At 51.0% G+C, this 13,739-nt stretch overlaps 1 protein-coding gene across 1 annotated transcript; it reads left to right on the forward strand.

Moving 5' to 3' along the window:
• Positions 1-1,608: 1,608 nt before the first annotated feature.
• LOC101598750 (RIMS-binding protein 3) lies at positions 1,609-6,894 on the forward strand. Its single transcript, XM_045132418.1, has one exon. It carries the CDS (start codon positions 1,609-1,611, stop codon positions 6,493-6,495), a length of 4,887 nt encoding a protein of 1,628 aa, XP_044988353.1. The 3' UTR covers positions 6,496-6,894.
• Positions 6,895-13,739: the final 6,845 nt, after the last annotated feature.

Genomic DNA, 13,739 nt, shown 5'->3' on the forward strand with positions numbered 1-13,739 from the left:
ACCTCAAAAAAATAAAACAAGGGGGGAGAGGGTATTACCATGGGATTTTTTTTTTTTTTTTTTTTTTTTTGGTTTTTCAAGGTAGGGTCTCACTCTAGCTCAGGCTGACCTGGAATTCACTCTGTAGTCTCAGGGTGGCCTCGAACTCTCAGCGATCCTCCTACCACTGCCTCCCAAGTGCTGGGATTAAAGGCGTGCGCCACCACGCCTGGCCAAACCATGGGATATTTTTTATAATCATGGAAAATGTTTAAAAAAATTGTGAAAAGAAAAATAATAAAATTAAAATTGAAAAAAAAAAAGAAAAAAAAAACCCAAGGGATCCTCCTTCTCTAGCCTCCCATGTGCTGGGATTACAGGTGCACACAACCACACCTGGCTTTGGAACCAAGTATGAAAGCCAGCCATGTAATACATCTCTTTCATTTAATAAGTGGGAAAGCAAGACCCATAGAAGCCTGTAACATGGAAAAGCCATTTAATGCCACATTATGTGCTTCCAAGTTTGCAATTCTTCATTTAATTTGGGCATGGCAGTGTGTTGGTTCTACACAAGAACAGAGGAAGGAGAACAAGGGCTCTACTCTCCCTAATTTCAGAATCAATGGTCAATAACTGTGCAACGGTGGCCAAAAGCCCAGAACTGGAGAAGGCCTGCTTTGCTCATCTACTCCCCTATCTTCTGGAATGCCTCTGACAGGCCTCTGAAGGTGCTGACATGAATAGCTGCCAAATGGTATCTGTGGGGATCCCAGGAATTCACCCCAAATACTCTTGGTGGCAGGCTGATCTCTAGACCTGGCAGTTTGAGGCCCACTTGAGGCTGAAATAGATCAAACAGGCTATGGAACCCAAGTCACCACCCTGAAATTACAATCCAACTCAAATACACTTGCCTGTGTGCCCTGGAGAGCCACCACCTGTAGCCACCAAGCCTCAGGTCTTCCTCTGTCAAACAGTTATGTTGAAGTTCCCATGAAGCCCACCCTCCTTGTAACTGTCATATCCAGGAGCCCAGAACTGAGTCAAACCTAAGGTCAACATCTCAGCTTCTCACGTGCCAACCTCCATCCCACAGCTGCCTCAACTCTTAGCTGAGCCTCATGGCTCGTGAGTTCAGAAGGCTGAAGTAGAAGGATCGTAATGATTTCAGTCAGCCTGGGCTACAGAATGAGTTCCAGGTCACCCTGGGCTAGTGAGAGACCCTACCTGGAAGAGGAAAAGACCGTGTTAAAGTACTCAAGTAGCTACATAAAATAGAACATCTGGCAGGACTGTAGCCGTGGCCCACAGACTTGGCCTCCCTTTCTAGGTCCAGGAGTCAAGTGCCCAGGCCTGCTTCCCACCAGGTACATTGGCCTAGACGTGCCAGGGACTGGATCCTAAGCGCCATCACCGAGAAGGAGTGTCTACCCTGTCTAAGCTACAGCTCAGGTAGGGAGGAGAGGCGGCCGAGGTGGGAGTGGGGGTGGGGGACACTCCCCGCGGCGGAAGGGGCGCGCGGAGACCCCCAGGGTCGCCGGAAGGGGCGGTTGGCAGCGGCCGAGGCGAGGCGGCCGTTTGTCTTAACTAACTGGCCTGCCGGGCGAGGTCAGGGCCGTGGCCACAATGACCAAAGATTCTCCCACCCCTTTGGGTAGTGGCCGCGCATCGCCCAAGAAGACCGGCAGCCCGGGGCCGCCGGCGGCGGTGCTGGAGGAGCAGAGACGGGAGCTGGAGAAGCTGCGGGCGGAGCTGGAGGCGGAGCGTGCGCGCGGACGGGCGGAGCGGCGGCGCTCAGCGGCCCAGGCGCGGCAGCTGCGGGAGTCCGCCGAGCGGGAGCGACAGCAGCTGGCCGACCACCTGCGCTCCAAGTGGGAGGCGCGGCGCTTCCGGGAGCTGCGGCAGCTGCAGGAGGAGGTGCAGCGGGAGCGCGAGGCGGAGATCCGGCAGCTGCTGCGCTGGAAGGAGGCCGAGCAGCGGCAGCTGCAGCAGCTGCTGCACCGGGAGCGCGACGGCGTGGTGCGCCAGGCTCGGGAACTGCAACGGCAGCTGGCTCAGGAGCTGGTGAACCGCGGTTTCTGCGGCCGCGCGGGGGCGTCGTCCTCCGAGGTCGCCGCCGGGCAGTGTCACTGTCGCCTGCAGGACGTGCTGGCGCAACTGCGCTGGGAAACCGACAGCGAGCAGGCCGCACGCATCCGACACCTGCAGGCTGCGCTGGAAGTGGAACGCCAGCTCTTCCTCAAGTACATCCTGGAGCACTTCCGCTGGCAGCCCGTTCTGCCTGGACCCACGGACCCCCAAGCCTTGCATCCCTCGGAAGACCGGTCCCCTGAAACCCCGAGCAGCGTTCACCAGGCGCCAGAAAAGCCCGCCTGCAGACTCCGATCCCTAGAAAGCCTGAGCGCTGGTGGCGTCCGCGTCCGCTCCCGCTCCCTGGATGCTAAGTGCTCCAGCTGTCCGGACGATCTGCTGCCCACTCGCGCCAGCTCCCTAGATTCCTTGGCCACTTCGCGTTCCTGCTCCATTGACAGCCCACCGAATTGCCCCCAGGCCTCCAAATCCGAGGTGAGGGCCTCCCCGACCATCGCCTCCATCCCAGACACCCCCAGTCACCCGCCGCCACCATCAGCACATAGGAAACGTAGCACCCCGCGGGAAGAGGACTCCGAGAAGGAGCCCTGCCAAGCTCTGAACCCTTCACCGCCCCGACTGCATTACCACGAACTGGTAACTCAGAACTCGGAGCTGGCCGAGGCGTTGCAGGTGCTGGTGCGCCGCTGCTCGGTCCTGCGCGAAGAGAACATGCAGCTGCGGCGCGCGGGCTGCTCGGATGAGGCCGAAGAGAAAGTCAAGCGACTTAAAGTGAAGCACGCAGAGCTCACCTGCCTGGCGCGACGCCTGGAGGACAGGGCCCGCAAACTGCAGGAGACCAATCTACGGGCCTTGAGCGCGCCTGGACCTGGCGAAAGCCTCGCGGGCCTGGAGCTGTGCCAGGCATTTGCCCGCCAGCGCGCTCAGGATTTGTCAGAACAGGCCAGCGCGCTGCTGGCCAAGGACAAGGAGATCGAAGAGCTGAGGCGGGAGTGCCACCTGCTGCAAGCGCGCCTCGCCACCGACCTCGGCGGCTCCTCGCATCCTGAAGAGGGCGCCCCCTGCAAGCAGTGGCTCAACATCAGCGACTTGGACCGACTGCAACGTGAGTCTCAGCGGGAAGTGCTGCGCCTGCAAAGGCAGTTGACGCTGCAGTATTGTAAGGGCGTTGCCGCCGCGGCTGCGGGGGCCGAGGCGGGCGGCCAGAGCGCACCCTGCGAGGTGCAGGCCTTGCGGCGCGAGCTGGGGGCGCAGCAGCTAGAATGCAAAAGGCTGAGCGCCCAGGCTGCTGCGGCGCGCCGGCGCAGCGAGGAAACGGAGGCGCAGCTGGAGGCAGCTCTGCGCAAGGGCGCCTGGCTGGCGGAGGAGAACGCCCGTTTGCATGCCCTGGCAGACTGGGTGCGGAAGGTGGCGAATCCGAACAACGACTCACAGCTGAGCCACGCGTGTCAGGAACTCGAAGCCACCGGCCTGCTGGCTCAGCAGCCGCAGCTGCTGCAACAAGCGGTGTGCAGGCAAGACGGGCAACAGCAGCTGCAGTACTACCCACAGAAGGCCCTGAGTTACCTCCAGCCTGGGAAAGAGATGCAGGGGTTGCAGTGTCAGCCTGGCCACCCTTCCGAGGAACCAGGGGAGACCACCCAAGGCCCAGCCACAGGTAGCAGAAAGCCCAAGTTCAAGTCAAACTCTGAAGAACATGCATTGTCATTGCCTATCAGAGACATACAGCCTCCTATTGGTCTCTCCCTGCAAGACAGCCAAGTTGCCCTTGGAAAACCAGTCAGTGCCCCTCACGTGTCAGACAGATGCCCTTCCAGTCAGCCTCTGGAGTGCAGGTCCCAGGCCAAGAAAACCAACTCCCAGTCAGACTCTTCCTCTGAGATGGAGTCTATGTGGGCAACAGTGCCATCTTGTTTTTCTCTGGACATGGACACAGCAAGTGAGGTGGATGACCTAGAGCCAGACACTGTGTCCGCTCCTTTAGAAGGGAGGGACGCCGAGGCTCCCACCTCTCCCAAGCCTAAGATCTTCCTGGCTAGGTATAGCTACAACCCATTTGAGGGACCTAATGAGCATCCCGAGAAGGAGCTTCCCCTCGCAGCTGGAGACTACGTCTATGTCTTTGGGGACATGGATGAGGATGGCTTCTATGAAGGGAAGCTTGTGGATGGGCGGCAGGGCCTGGTGCCCTCCAACTTGGTAGAACCGATTTCTGGCAGCCCTGTCTTGAGCTGCCCACTCCCCCAGTGTACTGACTTTGGCCCTATGACACTACCAACTGGGCAGAGCAAAGCCCTGAAGAAAGACAGCTTACTGCTTGAGGAAGTTGAGGGATCAGTGGAGAGAAGCCCATTCCAAATGGGAAAGGCAGACTCCAAGACAAATACTATGGCGGTAAAGATCTTGGAGAATAAGGCAGAAGCGTGTTGGCCCTGCTCACCACCAAGCATGGAGAAGCAAGGCTTCTCTAGATCCCTTCCAGAGGCCAAAGGAGCACTATCAGTGGCCCCCAGGCAGCTTCAACTGCAAAGTGTTTCAGCTACCTCAGCTGAGATCACCTGGGTCTGTAGCAGTCACAGATATCCCCATGTGGTGTACCTTGAAGACCAGGAGCATGCCCGGACGCCCTCCGGTGTGAGCTGCTATACCTTCCATGGCCTACATCCTGGCACATGCTACCGGGTGCGAGTGGGGGTGCAGTTGCCCAGGGACCTGTGGCAAGTGCCTTGGAAAACTATGTCCTACACCATCACCTTTGACACGCCCTTAGCGGGACCCCCCTTCCCCCCATTGGATGTATTGGTAGAGCACCACACCTCACCAGGTTTCCTGGTGGTCAGCTGGCTCCCTGTGACCATTGACTCAGCAGGGTCCTCCAATGGAGTACAAGTCACTGGCTATGCTGTGTATGCAGATGGGCACAAGGTAGCGGAAGTTGCTGATGCTACCGCTGGGAACACCCTGCTGGAATTTTCCCAGCTTCAGGTGCCCCTAGTATGCCAGAAGGTCTCAGTGAGAACCATGTCACTCTATGGCGAGTCTCTGGATTCAGTGCCGGCTCAGATCCCTGAGGACTGCTTCCCTTGTCACCCATTCCTGGAGACGCCTCCCTTTAGCTTCATTGATGGTGACCCTTCTGCCTGCAGAGTCACCTTCCCTGTCTGTCATCAGAAGCTGCTGCAGGCTTCTCTGAGTACCAAGGCTGACCTGCATATTCCTGGAAATTGTGGGGAGCCTCAGGCCAACTTTCTAGAAGCATTCCCTGAAGAATGCCCAAGGAAGCTGACCCCAGAGTCCAACCCGGGCTCAGAAAGAGCTGGCAATCAAGCTCAGGGGTCCACAGAGGCCTGGAAACTCTGTGGAAAGGACCTGCTCCTTTGGAAGAGTCCTCAGAAACACAGTCTACCTTTGTCTAGTGGCCAGTCTGGGACAAAAGAAGGTCACTACCAGCACATGTGCATCATCAGAAGCCCCACTCCAGGATTCGTCCATCCATCCCCAGAGTGTGGGCCCAAGAAAGAACCATGTCCAGAGAAGGTTGCTGTTGAGAAAGCCCTTGGGCAGAGCCAAGATGCCCAAATGTTCGCCCCTCATCAGCAAGGTGCTAGCCAGTACTATGCAACTGACATCAACCATGTTTTAGAGGAGGAGGAGGCCCTGTCCTTGGATTATTGGCACGCCAGGAAGACAAAGCAGAGAAAGATGTTCAGGACCCAGCATGGCCAAGGACAGGCTCCAAGAGATAAGAAAATGCACCTGCTTCATGAACCCAGCACAGTGCTTTGCCCAGCTCCAACCAGCAAAGTCATTAAGCTGTCTAGTGATGACCCTGAGCAGCTGAAGATAGAGGCCAATACTCCAGCCAGGGTCTTTGTGGCCCTCTTTGATTATAGCCCCCTGGCGATGTCTACCAATCCCAAGGCTGCAGAGGAGGAGCTCACCTTCCAGAAAGGGCAGCTGCTGAGAGTGTGGGGCTCTCAGGACCACCACGGCTTCTACTATGGCGAGTGCAATGGGCAAGTGGGGAAAATTCCTGGTCACCTAGTGATCGAGGTAGAGGTGGGTACTGAGCAGACTGATGGGAGGTGGCATTTACCAGCACAAGGACAACTGCCCTCTGGTACCCACCTTGAAGACTTTGAGGGGCTTACTGACCCTCAGGGATCCTTTCTCATGCCCCAAGGGAACTCTAGGACACCCACACTGTGGACCCCAAAAACAATGGTGGCAGCCTTGGACTATGATCCCAGGGATGGGAGAGCGGGAGTCCATGCAAAGGGCAAGCTGGTACTAAGGGCTGGAGATGTGGTCACAGTCTATGGGCCTGTGGATGATAAGGGATTCTACTATGGTGAGTATGGTAGCCACAGGGGACTGGTCCCAGCCCACCTCCTGGATGACTTGTCTGTCCATGGAATGTAAGTAGGGCTCCTTCGGGGGGTAGCTCTGGCTGCTCACACCCCTTGGGAGGAGAAGTGCACATATACCTTCACCCTCCTCAACCACCGTTTTAAGCAACATTGACTCCCAGCAACACCGCATTGAACTGATGATTGTCTACAGGTGTCACCCAGCATCCAAAAGCAGGGGGCTGCAGAAGTCCGAGTTGAGTTTCCGAAAGAAAATCAAACCAGCCAAACTTGAGAGCTTTACAGTCTGTTTCAAAGACATGAATAATGACAACAGGTATTAGAAGTGCCTTTTTTGTGGTCAATTTGTTTTCTTTAGCAGGTTAACATTATTCATCCATTACCTTGTATGAAAGTCTTAAGAAAAGTATGCATCTTAAAAAGAAAAAGCAATCAGAATGTTACTTTTCTATGTTATTATGTTCAACTCCTCATTAAAGTATTCATAGAAAAAAAGTACTTTAGAAGTTAAAACATGACCAAGGGAAACGACACACTTCTCTGCTCTATCCTACCCAGTAGATGTGCAAGGACTGCAGACAGAAATGTTTTCCTGGGAGATAGGGTACATACTTACCATAGGGCAGGACCCTCCCAAGGCTGGCTGGTGTATGTTAGAGGGTCCAACTAAGAAAGCAGAGAGGGCCAGGCGTGGTGGCGCACGCCTTTAATCCTAGCACTCAGGAGACAGAGGTAGGAGGATCACTGTGAATTTGAGGCCACCCTGAGAGTACATAGTGAGTTCTTGGTCAACCTGAGCTAGAGTGAAACCCTACCTTGGGGAAAAAAAAAAAAGAAAAAAAAAAAAGCAGAGAGGGCTGGAGGGATGGCTTCCCGATTAAGGCGTTTGCCTGCAAAGCCAAAGGACTCGGGTTCAATTCCCCAGGACCCATGTTAGCCAGATGCACAAGGGGGCACACACGTCTGGAGTTCCTTTGCAGTGTCTGGAGGCCCTCGCACTCTCACTCTCTCTTTTCCTCCCTCATCTATCAAATAAAAGAGAGCAGAGAAAGCAAGGCGTGGTGGTGCATGCCTTGAATCCCAACACTCAGGAGGCAGAGGTAGGAGGATCACCATGAGTTCAAAGCCACCCTGAGACTATTGAGTGAGTTCCAGATCAGCCTCAACTGTTAAGCAATCTCTTCAGCCTGGAAAGTATTTATTTATGTATTCATTTTATTTATTTATTTATTTATTTGGTTTTTCAAGGTAGGGTCTCACTCTAGCCCAGGCTGACCTGGAATTCACTATGTAGTTTCAGGAGGCCTTGAACTCATGGCGATCCTCCTACCTCTGCCTCCCAAGTGCAGGAATTAAAGGCCTGCATCACCACCCCTGGCTATTTATTTATTTTTGAGGTAGGGCCTCACTCTGGTGCAGGATAACCTGGAACTCACTGTGTAGCTCTAGGCTAGGCTCAAACTCATAGTTATCCCTTTATCTCAGCCTCCCCTCTGGAGCACTACATTTAAAGTTGTGCCCCACCACACCTGGCCTTTGCTGTTCATTTTGTGGGATAAATCTTGTATCCCAGGCTGATCTTGAACTCACTGTATAGCTGAGGAGAGCCTTGAACTACTGATCCTCCTACCTCTGACCTCCAAGTGCTGGGATTACAGGCATGGGCTGTCGCATCCTGCTGGGAGGATATTTCTTGTCTTTTTAAAAATATTTTATTTGGGCTGGAGAGATGGCTTAGCGGTTAAGTGCTCTCCTGTGAAGCCTATGGACCTCGGTTCGAGGCTGGGTTCCCCAGGTCCCACGTTAGCCAGATGCACAAGGGGGCGTACGTGTCTGGAGTTCGTTTGCAGTGGCTGGAAGCCCTGGCGCGCCCATTCTCTTCCTCTCCCTCTATCTGTCTTTCTGTGTCTGTTGCTCTCAAATAAATAAATAAATACTAAAAAAAAAAAGTATATTTTATTTATTTATTTGAGAGAGAGAGGAAGAGGCAGATAGAAAGAGAGAATGGGCTTGCCAGGGCATTCGGTCACTGCAAATGAACTCCAGATACATGTGCTCTTTTGTGTATCTGGCTTACATGGGTCCTGGAGAATTTAACTAGGGTCCTTTGGCTTCACAGGGAAATGCCTTAACTGCTAAGCCATTTCCCCAGCCCAGGATATTCCTTTACTTCATTTCACAGAAGAGTCCACTGAGGTCCAGAGGAGCTCTCACACCATTGAGAGCCATCTCCTCCAAGGTCTTCCAGCGTTCTTCCTTCAAGAGAATAGGCATAAAGAACAGTCTTCCTCCTTTGCTTTCTATGTTGAATAATGCTGTCAGAGACATGACTTCCTGCTCTTCTATAGCCAAAAATGGCTGGAAGTTGCTTAAGGCAGAAATGTTGGAGCCATTACCTGGTTCCACAGCAAACTGGTGCTTGGGGACTTGAGGGCTGTTGTCCTTGTCACTGAAGGCAAAGAGAGGATAGAGGGAGACTCGAAAACTTCTTCTCAAAAAATGCACAGACCACATAGGGTGCCACGGGGTGCACATGCACCTTCACTGTTGGAAAGGAAGGTTGCAGGGCGGGAGGACATTCATCTCAGTCCCCCCGGAGTAAAGGCCAGCCACCTCACCTCTCATTATCACCATGGTCCTTGAGAAACAGGCTTAGACTGGCCTGGCGAGGGAGGACACCAAGATCAGTCGAGGGTAGTGACTGCCTCTCTTCCTTTTGGCATAATGACTGCAGCTGAGAATAGGACCATTGAGATTGTATTTCACAATTGTGGAGCTGGGGGCTGGGAAGGTGACTCAGCAATTAAAGGTGCATGGAAACCCTGCCTGCCCACTGTTCAATTCCCCAGCCACACATATAAAACTGGACAGGACTAATGCTAAAAAGGACCAGGCAGGGCTATAGGGATGGCTTAGTAGTTAAAGCATTTGCCTGCAAAGTCAAAGGACCCAGGTTCGATTCCCCAGGACCCATGTTAGCCAGAGGTACAAGGGGGTGCATGGGGTGCATGCGTATGGAGTTCGTTTGCAGTGGCTGGAGGCCCTGGCATACCCATTTTATCTCTCTCTCTCCCTCTTTCTCTGTCTAATTAACTAATTAATTTTTAAAATTTTTAAAAACTTTTTTAAATAAAAGGACCAGGCAATTCTGAAAGCAACATATTTGTCTTAAAAAAAAAATTCTTTTACGTGGTGGTGCACGCCTTTAATCCCAGTACTCGGGAGGCAGAGGTAGGGGGATTGCCATGAGTTTGAGGCCACCCTGAAACTACATAGTGAATTCCAGGTCAGCCTGGGCTACAGTGAGCCCCTTCCTCGAAAAACAAAAACAAAAACAAACAAACAAAAAAATTTTTTTAGAAATATAGCACTCTCCTTGCTTTAAGCATTTAGTACTACAAAGTAGAGCCATTTTCTTTGGTCATTAAACTTTTTTCTCTTATAAATTAAGAAGTTATTAATTGGATTAGTTGGATTTAGTGAAATTAGGATAGTTGGCTAATGTCATGATTTAAAGATATTAAGGGACCAATAAGTTTTAAAAGATGGTAATTAAAAGCTGGAATGGTCAGGATTGTAAAATAATAAATTTGTGATGTGTTCATCCAAGAAAAAAAAAAAAAAAGCCGGAATGGTGGCACATGCCTTTAATCCCAGCACTCGGGAGGCAGAGGTAGGAGGATTGCCATGAGTTTGAGGCCACCCTGAGAATACAAAGTGAATTCCAGGTCAGCCTGGGCTAGAGTGAGACCCTGCCTCGAAAAACAAAAAACATGGTAATTAAGTTATTGAATCATACTAAAAATGTAGGAGAGACATATATTTTATGTTTCTATAAGAGGCTCCATCATAAAATTGAACTGTAAAGTTGTTTTTAAAATGTAATTAATATATAGGACACAAGATGAATTTTTTCCAAACCTTAGGAAATTCTTTTGATATAAATTACCCAAAATTTAGCCAGGCGTGGTGGCGCACACCTTTAATCCCAGCACTCGGGAGGCAGAGGTAGGAGGATTGCCATGAGTTTGAGGCCACCCTGAGACTACATAGTGAGTTCCAGGTCAGCCTGAGCTAGAGTGAAACCCTACCTCAAAAAATCAAAAAAAATGGGCTGGAGAGATGGCTTAGCGGTTAAGCGCTTGCCTGTGAAGCCTAAGGACCCCGGTTCGAGGCTCAGTTCCCCAGGTCCCACGTTAGCCAGATGCACAAGGGGGCGCACGCGTCTGGAGTTCGTTTGCAGAGGCTGGAAGCCCTGGCGCGCCCATTCTCTCTCTCTCCCTCTATCTGTCTTTCTCTCTGTGTCTGTCGCTTTCAAATAAATAAATAAATAATTAAAAAAAAATCAAAAAAAAAAATCAAAAAAAAAAATTACCCAAAATTTATAAACAAATCCCCCCTAACTTGCATTTTGTTTAAAATAATAACTTTATATCATACAAATAAATTTCAAGTATAATACTATAAAACCAGACAGGTATTCCTTTGCAGCAGCAAGAGACCCTGGCATACACACACACATAAATAATCATTCTATTTTATTTTATTTTACTTATTTATTTATTTATTTGACAGAGGAAGAGGGAGAGAGAAACAGAGAATGGGCCCTCCAGGGCCTCCAGCCATTGCAAATGAACTCCAGACACATGAGCCCCCTTGTGCATCTGGCTAACGTGGGTCCTGGGGAATCGAACCTGGGTCCTTTGGCTTTGCAGGCAAGTGCCTTAACCTCTAAGCCATCTCTCCAGACCCCACAAATCTGCAAGTCCAAAATAAATAAGTAAATTAAATTAAATTAAAAGATAAGGTTTCATTGTAGTCCAGGCTGACCTGGAATTCACTATGTAGTCTCAGGGTGGCCTTGAATTCACAGTGATCCTCCTACCACTGCCTCCAAGTGCTGATATTAAAAGTATGCGCCACCATGCCTGGTGCAAATTTTTTTTTCAAGGCAGGGTATCACTCTAACCCAGGCTGACCTGGAATTCACTATGTAGTCTCAGGGTGGCCTCGAACTCACAGCAATCCTCCTACCTCTGCCTCCCAAGTGCTGGGATTAAAGACATGTGCCACCATGCCCAGCACTCCTCCAGTTTTATTTGTGTACTGGGGAATTGAACTCAGATCCTTAGGCTTTTTGGGCAAGCACCTAACCACTGAGCAATCTCTCCAGCCCCACAAATAATTAGAAAAAAAAAACCTGTGGAACAGGCAGTGTGGTCCAGTGGTGGAGTACTTGCCTAGCATTTATGGAGACCTGGATTGGGTTCCCAGCATTTGCTTAGAATGCACAAGGCCATAGGGCAATGGTGCATCTGGAATTGGGAACCTAGCCACTTTGATCCAGATCTAGCCTGCCAGTGGATAACTGAGGTCCATTTTGAATGGTTAATTTTGAACAGATTTGAGTAGGAAGCTGAGGTCAGGACCCAAAGGCTGATAACGAAAGCTGATGAGGACACAAATGAGGGACTAAGGCAGGAGCACATGACTCAGGGCTCCATCAAGAGCCCAAAGAACCTGGAGACTGAGAGCAGGAGGTTAGGATGACCACACAGGTCTGGCAAGGTAGGCCAGTTGCTAGAAGATGGGAGGAGGGGGTGTGAAGCAAGAAGTGGATGCTTGGCAGTGCCGGGCCCACTCTCTGGATAAGTCACATGACTATAGGTTCTGGTCCATACTCTGTCCAGTATATACCTGTTCAGGGTGAGAAGCCTGCCATATGGTTTGGGCAGGACAGTAGGGCAAAGGGACCACTGAGCCAGTCTTGACACTGATCACCTCTGTCAGAAGGGACCTCTAACCCATACACCCCACCACTATTGCTGACCTGCTCCCTTGCAGCCTTTTTTTTTTCTTTTTTTTTTTTTTAAGGCATGATGATGGATGGAGAGATGGTTTAACAGTTAAGGCACTTGCCTGCAAAGCTAAAGAAACCAGGTTCTATTCCCTAGTGTGCCCATTTTTCCTCTACCTGCCTGTCTCTCTCACTTTGTTTGTTTACTGTTTTTCTTTTTTTTTAATTTAATTTAATTTTTTTTCTCAATTTTTATTAACGTTTTCCATGATTATGAAAAATATCCCATGGTAATACCCTCTCTCATCCCCCACTTTCTCCTTTGAAATTCGATTAGAGGTAGGATCTCGCTCTAACCCAGGCTCTCTCTCTTAAATATGAATAAAACATTTAAAGGCATGAGGAGGCAGAGCCAGGTGTGGTGGTGCACGCCTTTAATCCCAGCGCTTGGGAGGCAGAGGTAGGAAGATCACTGTGAGTTTGAGGCCACCCTGAGACTACATAGTGAATTCCAGGTCAGCCTGAGCTAGAGTGAGACCCTACCCCAGGGACACACACACATACATGTTCAATCAAGCCTGGATTTTAGTCCCAGCATTGCACTCAGGAGACAGAAGTACTCCTGCTGTGAGTCATTGTGAGTTTGAGTCCAGTTTGAGACTACAGAGCTCTAGCTCAGCCTGAGCTAGAGTGAGACCCTGGGGGAGGGGGTACTTCCAAGGCACCTCTGAGTGGTGAAGCACACAGCATGAGGTCCTGGGTTCAATCTGCAGCACCAATATGTGTGTGTGTGTGTGTGTGTGTGTGTGTGTGTGTGTGTGTGTATGAAATAGAAAATTGAAGGCTCAGAGACCTCTTCAGCCCATTTTAAATTTACTCCCCTTTTTGGCCACATCCCCTTCCCTGTCTCTGGTGAAAGTCTGGAGATGGCTGGGTGGAGTTTGCAAGAAGTCAGGTGTTCCTGCCACACTGAAGTAGGTCTGCTTCTGTGAAGCCAAACGTGGCCAGGTGGAGTCAGCTCCAGGTCGCTGGGCACACAGGGCTCTTGAGGCTCTTAAAGGCACCTGTGAAACCAGAGCCTGCCCCACAGACCCAAGAGCCTCCAGTCTCAGCCCCACCTAACTCTATTGGGGATGGTGGGTGGGGTCTGCAATCAATCTCTTCCCTCCTCAAGGAATACTCTGTGTTTGGAAGACCCACCAATTTGCCCTTGGCCACAAGGCCTGCCCATCTTCTACACAAATAATTTCCCCTGGTGCCTGTTCACAGGCTTATACTCCCCATCTTGGCATCTTGTGGAGTTCTGAATTCCCAAGTAAAACCTCCTGTAACTAACATCCTAGTTATGTCTGGCTGGCTGACTGGAGATCCCATACATTAACTACTCGGTCTTTTTTCTTTTATTTTTATTTATTTATTTTTGTTTTTCGAGGTAGAGTCTCACTCTTGCCCAGGCTGACCTGGAATTCACTATGGAGTCTCAGGGTGGCCTCGAACTC

Source organism: Jaculus jaculus, chromosome 13 (genome assembly GCF_020740685.1).
Source record: "Jaculus jaculus isolate mJacJac1 chromosome 13, mJacJac1.mat.Y.cur, whole genome shotgun sequence".
Taxonomy (NCBI): domain Eukaryota; kingdom Metazoa; phylum Chordata; class Mammalia; order Rodentia; family Dipodidae; genus Jaculus; species Jaculus jaculus.